At 41.1% G+C, this 26,902-nt stretch overlaps 2 protein-coding genes and 1 long non-coding RNA gene across 4 annotated transcripts; 2 read left to right on the top strand and 1 right to left on the bottom strand.

The window, feature by feature from the left end:
* Positions 1–6,261: 6,261 nt before the first annotated feature.
* On the top strand, positions 6,262–13,400 carry LOC308335487. 2 transcript variants are annotated; one of them, XR_013966017.1, is made up of 19 exons: positions 6,262–6,308; positions 6,880–6,921; positions 7,451–7,486; positions 7,712–7,750; positions 7,943–8,018; positions 8,215–8,258; positions 8,578–8,639; positions 8,808–8,869; positions 9,050–9,104; positions 9,291–9,390; positions 9,573–9,638; positions 10,126–10,174; positions 10,473–10,547; positions 10,839–10,882; positions 11,486–11,582; positions 12,004–12,050; positions 12,405–12,483; positions 12,749–12,826; positions 13,285–13,400. It is a non-coding gene; the product is annotated as an uncharacterized lncRNA (long non-coding RNA). The 2 variants fall into 2 exon arrangements; XR_013966018.1 differs by having other exon boundaries at positions 6,263–6,308; positions 12,341–12,483.
* A 1,174-nt stretch (positions 13,401–14,574) lies between these two features.
* arl2 (ADP-ribosylation factor-like 2) lies at positions 14,575–18,398 on the bottom strand. Its single transcript, XM_080792007.1, has 5 exons — positions 18,213–18,398; positions 17,257–17,367; positions 16,838–17,000; positions 16,205–16,285; positions 14,575–15,442 (listed from the first exon to the last, which is right to left on the bottom strand). Exons 1-5 carry the CDS (start codon positions 18,275–18,277, stop codon positions 15,308–15,310), a joined length of 555 nt encoding a protein of 184 aa, XP_080648133.1. The 5' UTR covers positions 18,278–18,398; the 3' UTR covers positions 14,575–15,307.
* A 1,461-nt stretch (positions 18,399–19,859) lies between these two features.
* Positions 19,860–24,414, top strand: batf2 (basic leucine zipper ATF-like transcription factor 2; the record flags this gene model as incomplete). Its single annotated transcript, XM_080792245.1, has 3 exons — positions 19,860–19,977; positions 20,669–20,791; positions 23,137–24,414. Exons 1-3 carry the CDS (start codon positions 19,900–19,902, stop codon positions 24,412–24,414), a joined length of 1,479 nt encoding a protein of 492 aa, XP_080648371.1. The 5' UTR covers positions 19,860–19,899.
* Positions 24,415–26,902: the final 2,488 nt, after the last annotated feature.

Below are 26,902 nucleotides of genomic sequence, written 5' to 3'. Positions count from 1 at the left end.
ACAATGTTACATCACACATTTTATTTTATTTTTTACCAGGAAGCTTGCTGCTGCTGTTGCGGATGTGATTCTTTGAAATGTCACTGTCGTCAATTTGAATATTTATACAAGTATCGATGAAATATGATATTGAGGGCTCGGGTAGCGAGCGTAAATCTTTATTCCCGGGCCTGTTTTCCTGCTGGGCTGTGACTTCATGTGGGCCAATTGCCACCCTTTATTCCTAAGACGATATGTGGGTCAACCAATAGGAAGACAGCGGGAGGGGGTTACATCTCATGCTGGTGTTGGGTACCGGGCTGTGATGTCATGTGGGTCTATACATCATCATAGGGCATCATCAAATATCATCATCATCATCATCATACTATAACTTAGCAAGCTACTCGAGCCCACACTGTTTCTTCAGGCACATTATTTTCTAGTATATTCTTCACTCCATACACCAGACCCCATAAGAACCAAACCCTGGGTATTAACTTGGGTTTTCGGTTCCTGTGACCTCTTTCTAGTTAGCACAAAATATTAAAACATATAAAGATTGTTCCATGTCAGTGTATAAGACATAAAACACAAACCAGAAAATAGGTAGGCTACTTTTCCAAATTCTTCTGCACTATTTCAAATTATTCTCCATAATAAAACAAATTATGAAATTCATTCTATGACAAAATGCTTTAATTTAATTTCACGAACATTGGAGCTGTTCATTTGCAGTAAATGTTTTCAGTAGGCTACTGTTTAAAATAAAACATTTGGTGGAGGACAGTCTGAAGATGCTAGATGCCAACCTTTCCTGGATCCAGGGCCCATGCATGCACTTTCAGAGCATGTAACATAATATACGGTACTTGAAATTGGTGTTTATGTGTTAGTGTTATATTAGCTATAGGGAGTTCACCCAAAAAAGCCTTATTTTTGAACAATTACCCATGAAGCCTTAAATTCGCAAAGATTTTTTTGTTTGTTTGTTTTTGTCGCATTCCTATAAACCAATAATTTGATGACCGAGTTATCAGTCAGTAGGAGACTCAGTAAGACTCTAACAGTACGTTTTAACAGTGGGCGACAGCCAGACGAATTTACCGGAAGTGCATTATTTGTCTATGGGACCCGGCGACTACCGGCGATAGCAGGCGAGCAACGTCGCCCGAAAAGATACAAATAATTCATCTTTTTGGGCGATACTGGGCAATTGGATGGCCGATGCTCACCCGCTGTTAAACCGTACTGTTAGGAAAAGAACAAAATCTCCAAATAAGCCTTTAATTGTATACAGGTTGGGAATCAGTGTTTTGTTGCTTTAGTTGCCATTAGGACTATTATTAGGACAATAGTGAATTTTCACATCCTTTTGCTTATTGTAGGGGTAATTTACCGGTAACAGGTACACCCCTATTCCATCTCGCCACCTGCTTATTTCCGCCGACCTCACGCCGACTGCTCGGTGCGGTGGTTCTTGTATTCTTTATTTTGTTTTAATGAGAATAAGTTTAGAAATATGTTTCAGGCCCAATCCCAATTGCCTCCCTCAAGCCATGAGCCCTCATGGACGTCAGCTGTAAGTGCTTGAGGGTGAGAGGCTGCAAGGGCTCCAAATTGTTGTGAAAGAAATGGGACAGCACTTTGAAGATGAGTCCGCCATTCATGACACTTTGCATCACTTTATAAAAACTGTCCTTATTCACAGCCAGTGCATAACTACATGCTTGGCCTATTTATACATGTCTATCACGTCTATTTTAGTATTTAAGCTGATCGTTTTATTATTAGTTTCATAAATACACTTTCCTGTGTGATATGGGTTTTAATATTCATATATAATATTCATTATACATTTCATTTCCATATTCTTTTACTTTGCTCATTAGTCATTTCTCATCATGTTTCCCAAGTTATTATTATTATTATTATTGTTATTATATCCTTCCATTCCGTCTCCTTTTGAGAACAGTGAGTAAGCAATATTGTGTTTGTTGACATTCTAACCGCGATACATAACTAATTTGCATACTTAAATGATTGACGTTTGGAGGATCCCCCTCATTCCCCTGGTAACGCTATGAACTGTGGGTAATTTCTTTGCTAAAGTCAACCAAAGTCAGCATCGACTTTGGCAAAGGGCACATAAAGGGGCGGGGCTGAGCCCTCACTGACTTACCGATTTCAAATGCGACATCCCTCAAGCCCTCGCAGACTTCACATGCAGCTAAATCAGTGAGGGCTCATTGAGTCAGCAAGGGAGTGGATTGGGATTGGGCCTCAGAGTCAGTAAGGCCCAATTCCAATCCGCTCCCTTGCTGACTCAATGAGCCCTCACTGATAATTGATTTGCAGATAAGCCATAAATAAACAAACACAGACACACTGACTGACCATGTTCTATCTAGACATCAATTACTCGCAGTGACCTCTTCGGGTCATTTGAGTTTCACCCAGCTGATGGCTGCTCAGATGGTCGCATGCTGAGGAGGGCGCGATGACGACACTACAATACAGGCTGGTCAGAATGCAGTACCAAACTGGTAATGATCTTCCAATCACCCTATACTGCCCTATAACAGGTTCTAATAACAATTACATTTCCCTTGTGCAGTCAGGTCAGTGTGGAATTGATCATGCCAGTCATCTCCATATTTGGGCAAAAACCCTTAAGGATAGACGGACAGATGCTGGTCTACTCTAGACAGCAGACCACATTGGTGCCACACTGTGAGGAAAAAAAAATCTCCAGAAGAGCTTGGAAGTACGGTTTACTGCTGTCTGCTCTCCCATTTCCTCGAGAACAACAGCCTTCTGCACACTCTTCTATAATAAATAAGTCAATGAGTAAATGAAAAAAATAAAAACCTGACTACTAAACTCAAACCATCTTATTCGACTGAGGGCTCGCCGTCAGGGTCGATGTCGGACTCGACCGAGGGTTTGCTGTAAGGCATGCCTGAGGGCTCACTATCAGATGCTGTGGTATGAAGCTGTGGCTGAAGCTTTGGAATTGGATACATTGTTGGCATCGGTGCTTCATCTCTTCCAAAATCAGTCAAAGTTCCACTTCTAGAATATCCATCCACCCAAAAGCCCTCATAAAGCTGACCTTTTTTCACAAAGTAGAACTTTCCCTTCCCATTCTTCCTCCCATCTTTCCAGGAACCTTCATAGCGGTTTCCATTTGCAAGTAGCAACGTGCCCTGTCCATGGCACTTGCTATCCATCCAATCTCCCTCATATATGTCTCCGTTGTCATACTGCATTTTCCCCCGTCCATTCCTTTTGTCTTCAGACCAATCTCCTTCGTAGAAAGCCGAGTCGTTGTAGAAAAATGTCCCATACCCGTGTTTCCTTCCATCTTCCCATGTTCCTTCATAACTAGTGCCATCTACAAGTAGTAAAGTACCCTGTCCATGGTACTTGTCATCCATCCACTCTCCCTGAAACACGTCTCCATTGTCATGTTGTATTTTCCCCCATCCACTCCGTTTGTCTTCAGACCAATCTCCTTCATAGAAAGCAGAGTCGTTGTAGTAGAATTTCCCAAAACCATGTCTCTTGTCATTTTTCCAGTCACCTGAGTATTTTATTGCATACTCCTCGCTGACAGACGGCTCTGGGAGTAGTTTGCTGTAAATGCCACAACCGTCACGTTTGCCATATTTCCATTGGCCCTCGTACATGGCCCATGTGACCCCATCCTTCTTATACAGTTGAATTCCTTTTCCATGCTTCTTGTTATCTGACCATTCACCTTTGTATTCATGTTTTCCATTGGAGGAGTACACTGTGCTTCGCAGACCAGATTTATTCGCCTTTATGTCCAATGTTTTCCACATTGGTTGAGCATAATTAAACTGTCTCAAATGTGGCATGGCCTTTCTGCTAGTATTAGGGAGAAATGTAATGTCCAAGGGAAAAACTAATCAGGCAATCCGAACGATTCTAATACACTCATGGTCTTCTCATGTATAAAATGATGATATAGCATTTTATACCACCTAAAATATAAAATTCTCTTGCCATGGTGACGTCATATAGTGATCCACCAATCGGTGCTTAGAAACCGTCGGATATTAATTAATGTGACTGCCTGTAAAGTCACGAAAATGTATATTGTGAAATCAAGGGGAAACAGTTGAAAAGTGCTGTTAGGGGGCTTGCAACACGGACACATATTCTATGCTGAAGACGTGTAGAGGAGGAGATATTTGGGATCCGCTCATAATTCTGACGGCACATTAGTCCGACAGCGTGGCTTTGCGTGGGTGAGGGTTGGGGACAGGGTTAGTAATGACGCTGACCTCGATATTTACCCAAAACCAGCTTGGCAAAATGACTCCTAGATCAAACTATTATGGATGACTTCTTTTTAAGGGGCGTTTTTAAGCCCCTTCTATAAACAGCTTTTGTCCCCACACGTCTCAAGATTTGCCATTGACAATGAACAGAGAAATGACGTCAGAATTCCACTAAATATGACGTAAATTAAACATCAAAAAATTAAACGCCATTGACATTGAAGGGCAAATTTACGTCATATGTAAACAAGCAAATCAGCTAACCATTCACAGGCAACAGCCATTCTGATAGGCCAGTATGAGATGATGATGTATGATGATAAGAGCTGATAATTCCACTAAATATGACGTAAATTAAACATCCAAACATTAAACGCCATTGACATTGAAGGGAAAACTTACGTCATATGTAAACAAGTAACAAGTGTGATTGGCTAACCAATCACATGTTGGTGGGAGCGCTTGGCCAATAAGGGACCACCTTATGTACCTTATGTAGCAATGTCAAATGTCCGCTAACATAAATTGATATACGATGACAAGAGCGCCCCTCATTTGACACAGGTGTGATTTTTAACAAAACATTAAATAAAAATCACACCCGTGTGAACTAAGTGAGGGGCACTCTTATCATCGTACATTCATACATCATCTCATTCCGGCCAATCACAATTTGCATCCTCACCTTCGTCATCAATGTTCATGTTATGCAATGTTTGTGTTTACACTATGACGTAAAATTTGACGTACTGCGATCGGCTGGATATGTATTTGTATGTATGTCGGTGTACTCCACCGGCCAATAATAAGGGACCACTGTTCTTGATGACGTAACTAAAGTACATTTCGAGGTTGGTATAAGGTCAATAGGGGCGTAAGTATGTAATGTATGTTGGGGTATGTATGTCGGTGTCCTCCAACAGCCAATAAGGGACCACCATTCTTGGTGACGTAACCAAGGTACGTTTCAAGGTTGGTATCTAACTATAAATGCGCCACGTCTGTGTGTGTGCGTGTGTGTGTGTGTGTGTGTGTGTGTGTGTGTGTGTGTGTGTACGGTTGTAATGCGTGTAACTCGAGAACCGTTTGCCCCACCGACTTCAAATTCGCCACCCCTTCCACACCCCCGCAGGGAGTGCAGTGCCCGGTATCGAGTCGGTCAGACTCACAGTTGTCCAGAACCACCACAAAATGCTCTGGTCAGGCTCTGCCAGTGGGCCTAATGAGGCCAAGTCCCCTCACCTGTGCAATTTCCAGCCTCTGCCTCAGCCAATTGATTGCCATGGCAACCCCATACCTGCCAATAATTGATTACTTAATCAGTCCACTTTTCACAGTCAGTTTGCCCTCTTCGGACACAGTCAGACAGGCAGATACAGAGATCTCCATATACAGTATGGGCATAAAAGGGACACAGACAGATATTTAAAATGGGTGCTATGAGAACGGGTACTATTAGGTTCCCAGGTTCCATCGTTCCCAAGTAGGCCGGTGGCCGACGGGCACGTACAGGTCTCGTCTAACTATAATTGTGCCACATCTCTGTCTGCGTGTGTGTGTGTGTGTGTGTGTGTGTGTGTGTGTGTGTGTGTGTGTGTGTGTGTGTGTGTGTGTGTATGTACGTACAGTATGTATACGTATGTACAGTATTTGTTTTGTCCGTGGACCTCCATCTGAAAATATTTTGTGCCAGGGGCTGGGGCCCCATACACGATTTGTGTTTGTGAAAATGTTTCAATAATAGAATCCTTTCCAATTATTTCACATTTTCTTTTGGCTCGTTTGTTGTACGATCGCTGCTTGCAGATTCCCAGAGAGTAGCCTCGGAAACCCAGACGTTTTTATTCCCAGAGAGATACCGCCCCAGAGCCTAGGCCCTAAAATATAGAATGGACCGCCCAAGGAACCAGTGAGGAGCAGGAGGCGGTGCTTCAAAGTCGGGGACATAAAAAGCGGTGGGACCCACTTCCTCTTTCTCCTTTCCTTCTTTGACGCTTAGCACAGCAGGCATGTTTGGAGGTAAGCGCTGCTAAACTCTTCGTGGTTTGGAAAAAAAACTGTTATTTCTTGTACCATTTGGATATTTGTTTATATATGCCTTTGCCAAGTGTAACTCCAGTCCAGGCAACATGCGTATTGCAGCGCACTTTGTGTAGAATACAATACAGTTTTGGCGTTACCATCCAGGGCCTATAGCAGCTATATAGGCCTCGGTCGGTTTCCAATCTACAGCCATCTAATGGAAAATCTGTCTTTTTATAGTCTACTAGGCGGTGTATGCGTTACCAACACGTGTATTTCACACGATTCTGCTGATATTGTTAATATTTGTATTTGTGACCACCTCGTTTTTGATATAGCACTGCTTACACTGGCTCTACTCTGCAGCGTCTTTCAATGATGAGAATACACAGACCTGTACTGAATGACTGTGATTGCACTAAATATATTTCTGATGTGAGACGCCTGTTTTAGAGCACCATTACTAAATCATGGACACGTTTATCCCCCCCACGTGTTTGCATTCCACGATGACTTGTTCTCTGCTGCCTGCAACGCCGTAAAATGTCCCAACTTCTTTTTCCAATAGGCTGGATGGCACCGACATGCGGAGAAGCTGCGTACTATGGAGGTAATTTGCTGTGTGAAGCTACAGGAGTGATTCTTTAATCAATGTGATTATCTATTGTGGCACGTGGGGGCGATGGTGGGCTACGATCAGTGGTGTAGCTGCACATTTACTCAAATTATGCACAATTAAAAATTGTTGGAATCACATTTTAGTATTTACTATTGCTCCACTCCACTAAATCTCAGATGCTACCATAATGTTGTTCCACTATTGAAGACTTCAGTTAGTTTGCAGATTTATGTACATTTCTTGTGAAATCATGGGACATTCTGCAAAATGAGTACATTTGATACCAATAGTTAAGAATTTGGGACTTTTACTTTTATTTGAATATTTCTAGATTACAGTATACATTAAGTACTTTTTCCACCGCTGGCTACGATGATGTCTATTGAACTCTCTCACTGAAATCATTTGAGGAAAATGTTATATCAAATGCTGAGTAGCCCAAACTTCCCAGACTCTAGGTTGCTATATTGTAATCAATTTCACTTTGGATCATGCTAATGGCTGCTTTTTTTTTTTTTAGGTCTGGGAAATGGGGAGAAGACTATCTCTACTGAAGGTGATTGTCCTGGAAAGACCATGCTTAATTTGACCATGTGCCTTTACTGTTGAGAGCTAAATGCTACATTGATGATAACCGAACTCTCTCTTACTGAATGAACCTTTGAAGAAAACTCTTCTTTACCAGATTCTGAGTAGCATAGAGGCTCCCTAGTGAAGCACATTTAGCTTTTGCAATTGTACAAATATTTTATGTGCTTAACCTCATGTAATCTCTCAATAGATGATGTCTATGATATGCTATAAAGAGCCACCCTGATTGGTAAGTAACCACATGTTGACGCTAATTGTTTAGAGTTTCACATGGGTTCTAAATGATGAAACTTTTATTAAAGACAAGCATATGCCTGATATTTGTGATGATAGCCTTTACCTGACTTGGACCCTACTGAAGATGATGGTGCTATTTCCCCCTACTTCATGGTTTTTGTCTAACAACTAAATTGTCCTGCAGATAAGCTTACTGTGTCGTCATGTGGCATCTTCTGGCTGTTCCCAGTGCCTTAACTGCTACTGGAATGCTGGCCTAGGTGAGTTTCATAGAAGCTGCTTTACTTTATAAAATATATATTCTGCTTTGGTGTTTAATATGATGATGATTTCATAGACAAGCATATACCTGAATTCATTGATGTCACTCTTGACTCTGATTATACACAATCATGCATTCAAATCCATTTTGTAGTGTATACTAGATTGTATTGAATGACTTGATGTGTTGAATAGGTGGCTGGCATTGGACAAGGGACAAGGATGTTGATTGCTATCTGGTAAGCTGCCTTAATGCTCATGAGTTGGTTCAAAGTAATATCACCAAGGTCATGCTAGTGGTGGAGTAAGCTGCAAATTTAAAAGCAGGCCGTTCTTGAAATTTTGCTTGCCTATAAACTACTGGCATAGATTTAGATTCTTTAGTATAGACTGTTGAAAGGGAAGGCTTCTCTGACCAGTGTTTGAGAGGATGAAATAGGGTAAAAACTTCTAGACGACATATAGCAGTCTGTCACCAATGCCCTGATCATAACGCTTGTTATCTTAGCCTAAGCCAAATGGTGCTACAATATTTCTAATTGCTTTATGTCTTTCCAGAATATTTTCTGCCTGGGAACTGATCATTGGAGTGGTGGCAATGTCGCCAATTGTTTCCAAAGGTAAGAACTACTGGAGTCTTGTTACTTGTAGGCTAGTGCAGTTTCTGTGATGATCAACTTAGCTCACTTTGAACCGATGTGAAACGACACGAACAACTGAGAAACTGCATCGCTTTAGGAAATTTCGATGTCAAAAACTATTTCTAATTGCTTAATATGTCTTTCCAGAACATTTTCTGCCTGGGAACTAATCGGTGGAGTGGTGGCAATGTTGCCAATCGTGTCCAAAGGTAAGCCATATTGACTACTGGAGTCTTACTTGTAGGCTAGTGCAGTTTCTGTGATGATCAACTTAGCTCACTTTGAACCGATGTGAAACGACACGAACAACTGAGAAACTGCATCGCTTTAGGAAATGTCTGTCAAAACTATTAGACCACATGCCTACTTGATATGTTCTCCTGTTGCAGATTGCTGTGACATGTATTATGGCTAGAGCCTAGAGGACCATCAAAGGCTTTTCAGGTAGGCAGGCATGATTTATTTATTTGAGCAATGTGTAAATCTCTCCAGACAATGATGATAGAATTTGGAATCTCGTTCGTCTGAACTACTGTTGAATAACCATTACTGATGTCAGCGGAGGCCGTAGGTGAGGCTGACTAAACCTAGCTCATTTACACGATACTGAATGGCTTTCTTCTGTTCCAGATGACCTAGCAGTGATGCTGTTGCACCTTGAGCAGTGTTTATTAACTCTCCTGCTCTGACTGGAATCTGACCAGAGGAAGGACCACCAAAGAAATTTCAAGTAGGAATGACTTTATTGGCAGTGTAAATATTATTGCCTTCACAATGATGATAGAATTTGGAATCTCGTTCGTCTGAACTGCTGTTGAGAAACAATTGCTGATGTTAGTGGAGGCAGTAGGTGACACTTGACTAAACGTGGCTAATTTACACAGTACTGAAAATGACTTTGTTCTGTTCCAGATGACCTAGCGGTGATTCTGGTGCATCTTGACCGTTGTTGGTTGAACTCGACTATGGCACGTTAAGGTATATAAATGTTTGCAGATAACACGTGACTGAATGGCACTCTTTAGACATGTCCACCAGGTTCCTTTGTGATGACATCCGCAAATGTCTTACGCCTTGTCAATGCCAGAACCTGAAAAGGTGGACCCACTGGTGTTGCCTTGGCAATAAGGGGATATCTTGTTGGGGTTACCAACAGTCTGAAAGGCAACTTGTGGGTGTGATGCAAAATCGGTCTAGAGATGTAAATACTTTATCTTGTGGAATTAAACTTTTTTTTTTTACTATGAACACCTATAATTCATTTTATCAGTTTTTTCAATTGATAATTTACAACATGACTTGTAACTAAAGTGAATTTGTATTTAGTAGAAAGTAGTTTGTGACCCTACAGTGGTGCTTTTAGAAGCAACAGCTTGGACATCTTTTTTACAACTGGCTTTAAAAAGGGTAATTTTATGTTTTTTATTATGGCCCAACATTGTTCTTGTCTCCATCCCATCTCTAGTTGTCAGCAGTGCAGCATTGTAAAGGACCATTCCAGCCAACCATGCAAGGTCAGTACAACTCGGATGTCTTCATTGCTGCAACTTTACCTCTAGGATGACTATGATGAATATTCCAGTATGCAGTTACCCTGCCAGTTTGCAAGTACTGCTCTCTGTTGACCCAATACGACACTGATAACCCTGAATCATTTCAGGTGTAAGGTGCTCTATTGGGACCCTGATGGGGGCCGTGACTGGTTGTGAAAATGACTGAAACCATTTCTGAGCATATCTCCAAAACCACATAATGCTGGCCCTGGTAATGCCTTAGTTTGTTTATTGCAAAACTTGCTTTTTATCTCTACAGTTCTCAACACCCAATCCTCCTAGAGATTCTGGCTGAAGATGGCAACAAGTTTGACCCCTGCTGTCTCTACACTTGGTATGTGCTGATATCTTGAGGGATTTAATGATCCTAATTTGTGATGTGTTATGCATTACCACTACTGGAAGTGATGATCTTGTTACCGCCCCAGTCTGAAAATTCATGACTGACTGGTATTTTTTCTCTGATCCTGAATTGTATTGTCAAGTGTGTGTGTGTGTGTGTGTGCTCTAACTAAGCTTTTCATTCAGTTTGGCATTGTGCTTTTTGATTGTTGGGTTCTATGCTGCCATTTACCCTGAGAAGCTTATTTATTTATGGCTAATTATATTTCCATCCAATTTCTAGTGTCCTGAACATTGAAGAGAATCCTGCCAAGCCAGCCCTGCAAGGTCGGTATAATTCTAGGTGAAACTAATCAGTAACAAATATTTAAACTTGTGAGCTTGTAGATGGCTAATTTCACAAATGAAGGCATATCTTCTTGTGAGATTGTAGTATTATGACTACAGGAAGTGATGATCTTGTTACCGCCCCAGTCTGAAAATTCATGACTGACTGGTATTTTTTCTCTGATCCTGAAATGGTATTTTGTCACGTGTGATCTGCTTAAGCTTTTCATTCAGTTTGACATCGTGCTGTTTGATTATTGGACTCGGTGCTGCCACTTGCCCTGAGCATATTTGTATATATATTGCGGGCTGGGCGATAAACTTAATCGATATAACAAATATTTAGAATTGTGAGCATACAGATTCATAGATTTAACAAATGAAGTCACAGAGTCTAGTGGGATTGTCGATCAACCATTTTCACATTTTGAATAAACAAAATTTTGATAGTTTCATTCACCTCCCCCACCCCACCCCCCCCCCCTGCTCTCATGTTCATGTATGATATTGGTTTTCTTGTTGTGACCAATGACCATACAGTGGTGCTTAAGATTGAAGCAACGCCTTGATGTTTTCTTTTACAACTGGCTTGTTTGATCGCAGATTCCCAGAGACTGCCCAAGGAAGCGTTGAGGAGCCAGTGCTTGAAAGCGTTGGGACCCTCTTCCTCTCCTCCGGTGCTTAGCAGGCATGTTTGGAGGTAAGCGCTGATAACCCTTGGTGGTTTGGAAAAAACGTGTATACGTTACCAACACCTATTTCACACTGCTGATAATATTTGACCACCTAGTTTTTGATATAGCATAGCTTACTCTGGCTCTACTCTGCAGCGTCTTTCAATGATGAGAATACACAGACCTGTACTGAATGACTGTGATTGCACTAAATATATTTCTGATGTGAGACGCTTTTCATTCAGTTTGACATTGTGCTTTTTGATTATTGGACTCTGTGCCCAAATTTTGATGGGTTCATTCACCCCCCTGTTCTGTCTTTCTTGTTGTGACCAATGACCACACAGTGGTGCTTTAGATTGAAGCAATGCCTTGATGTTTTCTTATACAATTGGCTTTCAAAAATGTGTTGTGCCCCAACTTAGTTTGTTTCCATCCCATCTCTAGTTGTCGTCATAGCTGTGTTGAAGGACCATTCCAGCCAACCATGCAAGGTCAGTACAACTTGGAACGTCTTGACTTCACCTCGGATGTCCATGATGACTAAACCGAGCCAAACAGTTACCCTGCCAGTTCACCCCCCCCGCTGCACTCCTGTTGACTCAGTACGACACTGACAAACCTGATCAGGGTGTAAGGTGATCTATTGGGACCCTGATGGAGTGTGGCAACTGGTTGTGAAAATGACTGAAAAACATTCTGATCGCATCCCCAAAACTACATTATGTTGGCCATGGCAATGCCACTGTTTGTTTATTGCAGACCTTGCTTTCATCTCAAACAGTTCTCAACACCCATCCTTGGAACAGTGGCTGAAGATGGTTTACTTTGCATTCGTCTATATACAGATGGAGAGTTTCCAACGCCACAGGTCGTGACCGGCTAAAATGAACCTGCCAAGAGCTTTCATTTGAAACTGCAGTCAAGGTTGGTATGCACGGATTTAACAAATGATCTAAAGGGCAATTATCTCTGAGCAACATTACTGAAGCCTCCTAATGGAAGTGATGAGATTATTGTACCGCCCCAGTCTGAAAATTCATGACTGACTGGTATATCCTTCTCTGATCAAAATGGTTTTCATGTTGGACTGCATGTAAATCCGACGGAGCATTAGTCTGACATGAATTTGGTGTGTTTACTTCAAAGTGTCTAGTACTGTGTAATCTTAACTGTACTATCTCATCAACAGATGGACCCCCCCCCCCCCCATGCTGAACAAATTAGTTCTGGCTGACATGAAGATGCTTGTTAACCCTGCTGTCATAAGGTTGGTATTTTGTGTGCCGAGATTAAATGTAATTTATGGTTGAAAGGCTTTGTGTTAACATTGTATCCTTAACACTACAGCAGACGTGTCACATATGCCAATGCCATATCCTCAAACTGTAATATTTACACCTGACCAGATAGTACTATGGACATAATCTTGGCCTATGCAGATGCACAATGAGACCTGCATTTAAGGTTTCATGACTCGTCTATGATCAGCATCATTGATCAGTAGCAAGTGTCCATTAAACTTGCCACTGAAGCCTCCTAATGGAAATGATTATTACCGCCCCAGTCTGACAATTCATGACTGACTGGTATATTATCTGATCCCAAAACTGTCATGAGGTATTCAAATTTATACAGTGCAGAAATGATATGGTGGTTGCCCCATTATGAAGACTTGTGACATGCCTGTATAAATCTGTTCCTCACCAAGTTTCATTTTATTTGCAGGTTCTGCACAGGACTACTTTGGAAGACCATTGGAAGTCCACAACTGGCATTGGGATTTTTTTCTTTTGCTCTGAAATGAGTTTGTACCTTACTGTTAAATAAAATTGTTAAATATGTCTACTTGGTACAGTATGTCATTTGTGGCTTAACAAATAAGAAACATTGAAAGCTAAGTTGGAACTATTCGAGTTCAGCTGAGTATTTGATATTGCATTTTACTTGTAAGTAACAGTGGTGGAAGTACATAAAAGTAGCGTCATTTAGTTAGAGAAAATGTGAGGCAAATAATGCTCATCACTAGCTTTCTTCACATGTGTTCATAACAGTGTCTACTATAACAAAGAAATTTGGGGTACCATTAACATCCAATATAAGGCAAATTTAAATTGTGCTTGAAAGGGATACTTTCGTTTTTTCTATGAAATACTTGCCATTAATATAGTGGTTGCAAGTAACTTGATTGCATGAGTCCCGTGGTGGGAGTTCTTCTCTGGTTTTGGTGAAATATTAAGTAGTTTCAGTCATTTTGTGGAGGATCACTGGGGCCACAGTAAAAGTAAATTAATCCACAACTAACGTCATTTGTATTGACCTATTTTCGTTTCGTGTTTTTTGCAGATTTTTAATTTTCTCTTAATTACCACAATCTAGAACCCATTTTGGACTGAGGCCAATTATAAATCCTAAAAGTTTTCCAAATGGCTGAAGTATGTTGAATAGAGGAAAGTGCTGCTTGGTTTAAGGCACTGTTCCAGTCAAGTGAAAAAAGCCTATTGTAATGGCATGGCAAAGATCATTAAAATAGACCCAACGTGTTTCGGCTATACAAGCCTTCGTCAGGGTCCCATAGCTATGACTGCAACATGGCGTCGTTATCGACCAGTTGCCTTGGACCTTGTTTTTTCAAATATGGCAATATTTGCCTTGGCTGTAGTGGTAAAAGTAAGGAGTTGGAACTACGACTCTTACTACTGAATGTATTTGCAATGAGACTTCAAATTCTGTGCATAACTGTTTGTTGTTGCCATATTCATATTTTCCCATGTCTTGTTTAAACCAAAATGCCTGGGTTCAGTGGGTTCCTTTGGCTCAGCAGCACATCCAATGCTTCAAACTAGTACAATATCCTGAAGCTTAGTATGGATACTGTATGTATGTATATGGACATTGTCGTTCCAACTAAATTCTTGGAGGCCAAACCAGGTCCTGCATCTTTTACAAGCATAGGTGTACCCTGAAAACATTACCGTTGATAACATGTAGGCAATGGACACGGAAACTTACTTTGGTTGAAAAGGTTTATTATATAAAAAGAGCATCATTTAACAGCACACCAACAGCCTTGTCCTTATTTCAATAGTGTATCCAACTTTACTGCACACTAAGAATTGCCATTTAACACACTAAATGTTATATTCACACTCCTGTGCAATGTGTGCATAACTAGCAAAGAAAATGGGAAACAAAGACTAGTCAACTTGATTTGTGTCACGTGGGTGAGACCTGTGTGAGTTTCTTCCAATGCCAAAGTATTAATCGCTTTAACGCACCCACACCATTTGCATACCATAACATTTTCAGCATCAGATTTGAACTGGAAACGTGAAGGTGTCATAATGGGTTTAAAGCGGCAGCCAAGCTAATCAAACAAAGTATGAGAAACACTCCAAGAACTAGTTGCACAAGCTAGCCACAGTGACAGGGCTAATAGAGACAAACGATAGATGCAAAAGATTAGGATCTGGGACTTGTCTCATCAGTATATTCCTGCATGCTGTGGTCACTAAATGGAAGGGGCCAACTGATGACCTCTCTCTTCTGATTTGTAAGACCTAGAAGCTATCATTCCCACAGCCTGTAGACATAGCTTTGACTGTTCAGTCAGAGCATCAAACGCCTGGCACATATACTCAAGTGCCTGTATTGTCAGTGTTTCCTATTTAACCGAATAGCTTTGAAGAGAGAAGAAAAAAAAAAGTTCCATCAAGTAGGGGATGCATCCACGTCGGCATTATCTTCCATTTTAGTCTGCGGTAAAGACTCTTGCGCCAATGTCATCCAGTAGCCAGTCCACTCCAGCTAAAAGGTTCTCTCCTGTTACTGCACTGCAACCGATGATACACCAGTGATGGCTCTTAATCTCATCCAGGCCCAGCGCCTGGAGGAACATGCACGCACACGCACACGCACACGCACACACACACACACACACACACACACACACACACACACACACACACACACACACACACACACACACACACACACACACACACACACACACACACACACACACACTCTAAGTGAAATGCAGCCAAACAACTGTTACACAAGGGAATATTCTAGATTAGAACTCATACCATCATTGCACCATTTTGGAAAAATATATTTTGAACTTAATTTTAGAAATTTCAAAAGTGTCTGTTTTATCTATAAATGTCTAAATGATTTGGCAAACTGGCATGAGCTCCCTGTCACACAGAGATCCTCACTTTCACAGCTTTTAAAGGACAATTGAAACAAAAGTACAACCAGTCTTGTGGATCACGTATGACTTTCAGTCCACAATAGAGTAGGCCTACCCTAGCTAATGCAATAGTTTTAATCTTTTCTCATTTCTCTCAACTCTTATTTTCTCTATGTTGTCCTATGCTGTCCTCTCATGCCTTGTTATGTCAGTTTTGTTTAGTGTTCATTACGTCCTACATGCAAATACATAATCCTAAAAAATTATTATAGTTTTGGTTCCAAAAGCATTTTTGCAGCAATAATAAACCGTATACAAAATAAATAGAGATAAAGGAAAGGAATTTCCCCACACTGAATTTAGCGTAGTGTATTCAGGTTTGTGTGAAGGGGAACTTGCACACACACACTACTTTGTGTGAGTGCGAATGAGTGAGAGAAGATGGAGCCTCACCTCTCGTATGTCCTCTTTAGACAGGGCTCCCGGTATGTCCTGTTTGTTGGCAAAAACCAGTAGCGTAGCACCTCCTAACCTCTGGAGGGACGGAGAGAGCGAGATTAAAATAATCACTGACTTGATACTAATATACGTAGTATATGGCCATAATGTAATGTTGTTGGGTTTCCCCAATATGAATGACCACAAAAGAGAATTAAAGTCTAGGTTACTGGTTATTGTGGTTAATCACTCGCTTTGAATGTTATCAACCTATAATCACCAGTAGGTTACTCATCAAGACCATGCAATGGAGCCAGTGGGCTCGTCTACACTAGGTTAAGATATTGGAGTTCGAATCCCGGGAGTTACATTGGTGCCGTGATCAGATTTCCCCATGGGGGAGGAGTTCAAAAGGGGGGTGAGTGTAGCAGAGTGACTCACTGCCTCAGCCCGATGACTGAAAGCCTGAAAGTCTAATATCTCCCCCGGTACATCCCTTTAGTCTAGTGGTTAAGATATTGGACTTTCATGTGGGAGACCCGAGTTTGACGTTTAACGCATGAAACATGTATGTATCTCCAGAGCTAATCTGTGCTGTATTATGTATGTTTGTGCAATCCTGTCCTGCATGTGCTGTACTGTATGTACCTCCTCTAGAAGCAGTGTGGAGAGCTCCTGCTTGCAGTCATCCAGTCGGAGTCTGTCAGCGCTGTCCACCACCCACACTAGGCCATCTGTGCTCTCAAAGTAGTTCCTCCAGTAGGATCGGAGTGACTTCTGGCCTCCCACATCCCATATGTTCAGCTTGAACCTGGACAAAGATCATAAACAAACACAATGCCTTCAGTAGTTCTCATACAAAAATAGCAGATCATATACAAGCTCACAGTGCAGCACGAAGTGGCACACTGCAGTCTTGTACAGCTCCTATTTTTTAACATGGACCCAATCTTGTACATCTGCTATTTCTAAACATGAACACAATCATTATTTCAAAGACTGCAGTGCTGAACTGATGCAGAAGACAAAAACTGTGTGCACTGTGTGTTACTGTGTAGTAGTCTAACCCTCTGTGCTCCAGTGTTTTGATGTTAAAACCAAGCGTTGGAGAGATGGTGCTGACGTCTTCACCATTGAACTTCTTCAAAATGGTCGTCTTTCCGGCATTGTCAAGGCCCCTACAATATTATACATGGTTAAGGACTAGGATAACAACTGGTGCAGTAGCCGCAATTTGCAACTCTAGTATTTATGGAGGGTGGAGGATAGTTACATTATTACAGTGGGAGCATGAACATGTAAGAAGAAAATAAGAACAAGTATTCCAATGGGTTCAATGTAATTATTATTTAGTCACAAGCTCTTGTTAATACTTTTCCTTGGTTGAATATTTATAAACCCCACAGACAGACACAGACAGTCCACTGTCACAAGCTCACAACAGTATGAGGATGTCAGGCCATTCACACTGAGCACTAGGACTATAAAAATATTGTTTTGAAAATCAAGTGGGTGATCAGTTTCACACCAACGATATAGTTGAACGATATAGTTTACAGTTATCTTTATAACATAACATGCAGTGTCTACAGTATAGCAGCAGTGCTCTAGTCTAGTAAAATGGTGGACTGTTGCTTTCAGTCTACACTGTAGTGAGTAGTATGATTATTTACTTTACAGCAAGATGTATTATTCTACAATACGTACGTTGCCTGGACGCGCATTGAAAACAAGCGAGTATATACGCACACCCGATACACGAGCAGCATACATGATACACGATAGCTGTGTGTATTTTTTTGGGTGTGTCCACCGATTGAAATGCTTTATTTTGTCATTACATAAATAATAACAATAATAGCTATAGCGACTACAAAGGCACCGCAGTAGCACTAAACTACAGCAGGCCACAACACAATTGAATCAATAATATTATATGCCATCTCATGATTTTAGAAATTAGCATGATATCAAGTGATAAACGGTGCTAGCTTTATGAATGGACAATTAACCGAAAGGATACAGCATCAACAGCCTCATCTCTCGCTCCTTGTGCTTCATTTTCTTAAGAATCGTCAGCAAACCCATCGCGACAAGTATTACCGATCAACTCCAGCTACACGTTCATTCGATGTTTGGTTATTATAAATTACATGAGTTCGTGTACACTGTGACTGTACATAAACAGCACGTTAGCGACCATCGAGGAAGTAAGTAGGAAATCCCGCCCCTACGGACAATACGGAGTAGCTGGTTGGCCTAGTATTGCGGCAGTGCGTGGTGATTGGTTCTTTAGGGCATCTGTCAACTATTCGGAGCGAGCACGCGTTTAATAATGGTGGTTTTGGATTTTAACTTCTGTGGGTTTGGCGCCATCGTCTGTCAAGATCACATCATTGTTTGGCGTGTAGCTTACTTTTTACTCAGTCAGAGCGTCAGCGGTTTATCAGCAGACCAGACTGCATGAGAGGCAGGGCAGGGGAATACACACACACACACACACACACACACACACACACACACACACACACACACACACTGGCTACATTACACAGTAGCTTATGCCTTAATTGGCTAAATGTAATTGTATGGAACCTCGAATGTAGGAGCCAAAGTGTGCTTTAATAGCTATAGTGGTTGTCACTTGGTTGGTGACATTGGCGTTCCGTTATTGGTGGGAGCGTCTCTGTGGGTGGCCCTTGGTAGTCGACAAATATGGGTGTCTGAACCAGCTCACTCCTAAGGCTGTTTGAACTTGGAGGCAGGGTGAGCTGGGAGGATGCACTTTGTTGACCGCACTATATACTTTATAGTTTGATTCATTCACGTTTGTTTGCTCACTGTTTGATTGTTATTTATTGGATTCTTTGCACATATTTATTGCACATATCTATATCTATTTATTGTATTGTAATATGTTGTGCACTGAGCTATATAAACGTTTTAAACTTTGAGCTTGTTTGGATATGAATCATTTTATCATTGTTTTGTCGCGCGTCATTACAGCTTGTTTCAGCTCCCAGGTTTATCCTGCCGGCATGAGTAATTTATTGGTAAATTATTATCAGCCACAACATCGAACTTCTGCTGAACTCTGATTCATGTTCTGAATGTCTGTGGGCTGTGGCTGGTTAGTGGTAGTGGTTTACTAATCGGTTTACTAAAGTAGGCCTTCCGCGGCCGCCTATATGAATTTTCCAAAATACCCCCCTCCCCCCCCCCCCCATCCCTCCTTGGAAACGTGGCGGAAGCTGCCCCCACCCCACCCACCTACATTGCTGCGCAATGATGCAAATCATTAATTTCATGAAAGTGAAAATGAAAGCAGCATCAGCAGCAACAACCACTGGCTATTTCATCATCATCATCATCATGCAGTTAAAAGACGCCCAGAAGTTAACGGAGCAAGAGTCGACAGACATCAGAATACTACTGTGCAGCAAAGAGATAACACCCAAATCCAGCTGGACGCTGAAATAGTCTCGTCTCTCATCCGTTGTCTATTCAGATGCATTATCATCCCAAGGAATAGAAAAGAAGCACTGGTTATCTCTCTGAAGAAACCTGTTACCTTCTGAAGAAGGTGAGGTGACTTAAGTTATAACTTCACTGGACTTCAATCTGCAACATATTGAATGAAAAGACAAAGAGTGAGAAGACTCCACTTCCATCAGGTGCGTTGATGCAACAACCCCTGGAGGAGTGAAGAGATGCCCCCCTTATACATGGACACGCAGTCCAAATTCGACTGCACTGGCTCTGTGTCTGGTGAAGATACCAGTAGTTCGGTAAGTTATCATCTTTGATTGATCATCATTCATCATTATCAATGCATTTATTATATTAATCAAGATGTATAAAAGTAGTGGGTTTCACTTTCACTCAGAGTGGCAAGAGTGAGTTCTCTTTTTTAATTATTTCTTGCATGTCACTGATGTCAGAATGAACAAATAGCTCGTACATTCGACGTGTATGAAATTATAAAAAAGTCAACTCACTCTTGTCACAAAACATTACTGTTGATCTAAGTCAGAGGATATCCACCAGAGGTGTCGGAGAACAATGGTATTAAAACGTTGAAACGTTTATCAAGTCAAGATTTAATCATTATTTTATTCCCATCATGAATTTAGATTATATGACAATACGTGACCAAGTCCATTATCCATGAAGTCCATTCAAAACACCCAGAAGTTGACCCAGATACAAAATAAATAGAGATAAAGGAAAGGAATTTCCCCACACTGAATTTAGCGTAGTGTATTCAGGTTTGTGTGAAGGGAATCACCCAGATTGATTTTTAAATCAATCAGTCAGTCAGTCAGTCAGTCAGTCTCAACAACCATACCACCAACCTGTGGTATGGTATGGTATGGTATGGTTGAGTTCTGCCTACAGGCACAGCAATCTTGTCAGACATGACATTATTGCTATGCATTAGCAGCTCATGGTTGGTCTGTCACTCTATGTCTCTTTCAGGACCGAGGAGAACTGGAGTCTCATCCGAGAGGAGAGAAAAGGTGCAGACTACAAGAGAAGAACAAAGTTGCAGCCAGGAAGAGCAGAATGAAGCAAACACAGCAAGCAGATGAACTCCACGAGGTACAAATGATAACCTTTCATTTCCCCATTATTTTCATTCATGCTACCGCTTTCATTACTATTTAAGTAAACTTATAATAATAATAATAATAACAAACATGGACGGAGTGCAAAACATAATCTCCCCCCATGCCTTCGGCCTGATGGAGACAATAACACACTTTATTTATGAAGCTCTTATAACAAAGTTACAAAGTGCTTTACATAAAACTGGAGAAAAAATTAAATAAAATCAACAAAAGATTTTGATATCATGGGTCATGATAACAAGAACAGACTTAAATTTCATCTCTAGTAATAGTAATATTTTAAGTCAAGCAACCGTACACTTGTACTTAAGTAGGATATTCTATTAGTATTTTCATCCCTTCACCAGTAGATGCAGCCTGTGATGAAGTGAGGTGCTGGTGTGCCAGCTCTATGAAATGACAGCTTGACAGAGAGAAGAGAGTGTGTGTGAGTTGTGAAATCCTACTGGGTGCCGCTTACATTTCTTGTAAATACCCAGGCTGAAGAGAAACGCTCTAGCTCACTCACACCCCCTCCCTCCCTCCCTCCCTCACTCACTCACACCCCTTCCTTCCGTTGTCCGAGTCCCACCTACATGACGCTCCCGCCCCTCCCCATCCACTTCTCCATGGAGGATCAAATTACACAGCCAGAGACACGTGCACACACACACACACACACACACACACACACACACACACACACACACACACACACACACACACACACACACACACAGATAATGTTGAGTCGATGACCCTTGTGTCCTCATGCACTTCGCTGTGCTTGGCGCTATACGCCAAGGACTTTCAGCAGATAGGCATAGACAAGACATCCATAGCAACTCCTTTGTCTTTGAATAGTTTTTCTCTCTTAAGTGCTGCCTTGTGCCCCAGTCAGGAATGTATTAATATCATTTTTCATATTCTGTAACAAAGACAACCATATGTGATGGATATTAAAGCCAGATTCATACTTTGTTGTACGATGGTGGTTTACAGTGAAGATGGACAAGCTCACAATTCTTCGCTTGTGCGACACACTGTCAGCTTATAGATCGCCTAAGTGTCACTGTACACTGTACACATTGCAGCATAAATTAAGCAGTACTTTGTTGTCTTCAAAATATTGTATTAATTGAAATATCTTTGAACTTTGGCCGAATGTATAAATGCAATATATTGTTGTGTGGTCACTCATCAATAATAATATATAAAAAATCACACCCGTGTGAAGTGAGGGGCACTCGTACATCATCATGGTGTAAAATAGACAGTATGACTATTTTCTCAGACACTTTGACGTGGTGGAGACAATTACTACAGCAATAGCGTCGCAGTCCCGCCCCCTTTCATGATGACGCCAGGCCCAGGAAATCATTCCCAATGCATTTTTCCCATAGACATTTCAAATGGTATTTATTTAAAGACCTTATAAGCGTCGTACAAAGCCAACTCGAGTTGTGACAAATCATGACAACAGACACAATATTTTGGACCAAACAAATAATTACAAAGAAGAAAAACTACAAAAACATCCGAGGTAAATAGCCCAGGTAAATAGATATAGGTTTTAGCTTTTTACCTCCCAATCTACTCCCATGGTATACTCTACTCATACTCAATTTATACTTGATTTTATTTGAATTAGGTGTTATTTGTTTATCTCTGTCCTATAACCATAATAATCCACAAAGCACTTCGGTCTTTCACTTTCTCTTTCAAATACTTTCTCATTCTCACCATACCTTCTGCACCTGACTACTAGAGCAGTATTCTGTGTGCATGTGCGTGTTTTTGAGTCAGTATTTTTGGTCCACTCTTACTGTATGCTATCGCATTAAAAATATCAGTCTCCTTTCCTCTCTGTCCTGCTCTCTCGTCCACTTTTGGTTCAATTTTGAGGAAGCAGCATTGACACAAACAAATTGACCATAACTCTTGGTAAAAGATCCGGTAAATGTCAGTACTTGGCTGTGATGAGTGATGACTAATATGTACTGCAAAAGGGTTCCAATCTGATCCTGTCCAACTGTGTGCACACACCAATGTGTACACTTGCTTGCTTACTGTGCTTTATGGTTTTAGTCTGACTCGGGTCTAGTGTAAGATCATGGTCATGAGATCTATATTCATGCTTATTGCTTTTCTCATGATACATGATTTAGATACAGACAGCCACCCACTCAAGGACAATAAGGATAAACTCAACACGGTCTCACCCAAACATGGTGAAATAGCACGGATTGGCAATTCCGTACATACACGCCTAGAAAACCCCAAAATCCTTGGCGAGTTTTTCAATATGTCTCCCCTCCTGTAACTCTACATCTGCAGGAGTTTCAGAGCCTTGAGCATTCCAACACAGCCCTGGAGAAGGAGATCGCTGCATTGAAGAAAGAGTTCCAACACTACACTGCAGCTTTGGAGCGCCACAAGCCTTCCTGCCGGCTCCATGCTTCTTCCAGCTCGCCTGTGTCTGCCTCACCCACGCCAGTAGTGGCTCCTCTCTGTGCGACCCTTCTAAATGGCTCCAGCCCTTCCAGCTGCTCCTCCACCGGCACACAGAGTCCCCTCTCTGCCTCCGTATCCACCGCACCAGCTGCCATATTTTCCCACACAGGAGAGGCTGCGTTAACATCTGCCTTGAGCCGCCTGAGTCCATCTGTCACCCAGTGCCAGGTCTCCTACTCTGGTTTCACTGCCACCCCCTCTGTCCCGGGTCTCCATGCCCTCGACAAGCCTGCAAGCAGCTCTCACCTCGCTTGGTTGCTGTCACCTCCCATCCCCACAACATTTGCCCACTCATCTGCCAGCCACTGTGCCCCCTCAGGCCCCCCCACTCATCCAGGACCACCTGGCCTCACGTCTGCCAGGCCAACGAACGTTCCCCTCATGACGGTCCTCGCCGGTACAGCGTCAGACCTCCCACTCGTCACCTCACTAACAACATCAGCACTTTCACGATCTGAAGCCACCTTCTGTCTGAGTTCTTCTGACAAGCCAACAAATGTCCTTCTTCCACAAACCGACACTGATGTCCTACCCGCCTCTGCCCAAACGGTGTTCCCACCGCCTTATCCTGGTCTGGTAAATGTCCAATCCCTACCCAGCTCTAATCATCTTAATGCGAGAGAGAATCTGGCTCATGCTGGAGCTTTTTTGGTCCTACCAACGTCCCAGAGGAGTGAAAATCTAGCAGTGCGTGGTCTTGCACACAAGCAGCTTCACTCAGGTCAGAGCAGCATTTTTCGGACAGAATTCAGTCCATCTCAAGCTCTTCAACCTCTGTCCAGTCAAAGTTCTGTTGCACCTCAGACAAACCCAGGACCTTCCCCTGCTCTCGACTTTGCTTCAAGTAGCAGTGGTGGTCAGCATAACAGCACCAACACCTCTGCTCCTCTGCTGTCCCTGCTCACTGTCCCCAGCCCTCTATTTGTCCCTCAGACAACCTCTAGTAACCTCACTGGGGGTGTCTCTGGTTCTGGCCAGGCCAGACTGTCAATCTCTCACTCCCTGCCTAATCTGTCCACAGCACCTGATCCCTCATATGAACCCTCCTTGACCGATCTCCTGGCTTGGCTTTTGGACAACACAGCAGGTTGGGATTCATAACCAGTGGTGGAAAAAGTAGCCTACTAATTCGTTTTACTGTGTAGAAAATGTAGAAAAACTCTGTTACAAATACAAATCCGGTACTAAACATTTTCTTGATTAAATTGAAGGTATTGGCATCAAAATATACGTAGCCTATACCAATATATGTACCAAAAGTAAAAGTACCCATTATGCAGAATGTCCCATTTCACATGTTTTCTAGTGTATAAAATATATAAAATGCGTAAATTGAAAATAGCAGATCTACAAGTACACAACGCCTCGCAGTGCGACATGTTGTGAGCTTGTAGATCGTCTATTTTCTTATATAGGATTTATGTGGTTAATGTATGTTTTGTAATAATAATCCGAATCTTCAAAGTAACTAAAAGTTTCCAAATGTAGTGGAGTAAAAGTATAATATTTGCTTTTGACATGTAGTGGACTAGAAGTAAAAGACGAGTATTCAAAATACTGTCTCCAGTAAAGAAACAATACCTCAAAATTATAGGCTATATAGTATTTAGTTACTTTCCACCACTGCTCGTAATCAGCATTTGCTTTCTGACATGTGTTAATGTTGTCCAATGGCTGATGGAACATAAACTGTAGTTTAAAAAAGAGCATTAAGATGATGATGAAAACGACAACAACAAACTTGGTTCAAAAGACTAATGAGCATGATAAAGATCATGATGATGATGATAATGACAATGACAAACCTGATTCGAAATACACTAATTCTCATGATGATGATGATAACTTTAAAAGACACTAAGGAGCCTTAAGATCATGACAACGATGATGATGATGATGACAAAGTTGTATAGAGCAGTGGTTCCCAAAGTGGGGTCCGGGGACCCCCAGGGGTCCTTGAGGGAGTTCCATGGGGTCCCCAGCTAAATGATAGTTTGGAACCAAATGGACACTTATGGGTCTGTAACTCTGAGAGTGTACAAATGGAACCAAATGGAGCCATTAGGGTCCATTTGTATACACTCAAGAGTTAAAATAAACATTGACTTTACAATAATACATTGGGGGTCCCATGGGATAGAAATGCCATTAAATGGGGGACAGTAGCTTAATTCAAGTCAAACCTGGGGTCCTTAAAATGAAAATGGTTGAGAATCACTGCTAGAGAAAATATTCTCTTAAGGTGGTTGCACACTGGGACCGATCTGATACATTTCAATAAGTATCTGCACAGCAGGTGAGGACATATAACTGTAGAACTACTTTTTACCCATGTTACCTAAATTGATTGAAATGGTATTGTAGGCCTACTGTATAGTCTGGAATCCCTCAGTTGTCCCTGCATATTTATAGTAGGCTACTTTTATTCGTAATAAGTTATTAATGTATTGCTGTGTTTATGGATTTATTGCAGTGTTTATTAGTATGTATTTATAAATATTCTAATAAGTGTGTGTGTGTGTGTGTGTGTGTGTGTGTGTGTGTGTGTGTGTGTGTGTGTGTGTGTGTGTGTGTGTGTGTTACAGTATGTGAAAATATCACTGTCTGCTGAATTTGTACACCAGGGGGTGCTAGAAATGCCAAAACGAACAAGCTCTAACCCCCTTGTTTATGCTATCATATGTTTTGATTTAAAACTTTATATTGAGGGATTATTATACATATAAATGAAATATTACCTTTAATGGAGAATTTCTGTAAACTTTGTAAAGAGATGATCCATCGATTTCAATGAACGAGGCAGAAGGAGAGATATATGATTGCGAGGCGAGCAAATCTGCATCCATGTCTTAACCATTTGTGACTGATTTGTCATTATATTGAATGTATTTTCTGTTGGCTGCAACAGAAAACATTGTATTCCATTCTATTTTCCAGTTTTTAAATTAACTTGATTAAACTCCATGATATTCTATTGTTCTATTCATGATGGATTATTTGCTCTCCAGGTGGGGCAGGTATACTCTAAATTTGAATTGGTCTCCCCAGATGCCACAGTTTATTTCATACCAGTTACTTAAAAATAGTTATAATAATAATAGTAATAATAATAATGAATGAATAATGAATTTCCATTAGCAGTTGTGTTGAAAATTGTAATTCAGTGATGTGTATATACATACATATATAACTGTATGTCCTGCATGCATGCATGGTTTTTAGCAATTAACATCACTGTGTTTTGGCAAAATAGTGATCTTGATTTCAGAAAGTATGAATTAGGAATTAGGAAAAATGCAGCATCATATGCTGTTTGTTGACAACAAAATGCAGTACAGTTGATTTCTCAGATTTCATGTTAGGACAACTGATGATGGGGTGGCCATATACTGGCCTGCAAGGAGGATCCTTGGCCATACTGAGGCTATACCAAAGATCTCTAAATATAGACTATTATATATATATATATATATATATATATATATATATATATATATATATATATATATATATATATATATATAGATTCATAATTATTACCTATTTATTAATTCATCTATATATATAGTCTAAATTTTAGACCCCACTG

The sequence above is a fragment of the Protomyctophum bolini genome (assembly GCF_963924005.1).
Source record: "Protomyctophum bolini genome assembly, chromosome: 20".
NCBI lineage: Eukaryota > Metazoa > Chordata > Actinopteri > Myctophiformes > Myctophidae > Protomyctophum > Protomyctophum bolini.
This window is presented reverse-complemented; position numbering and strand designations above follow the sequence as displayed.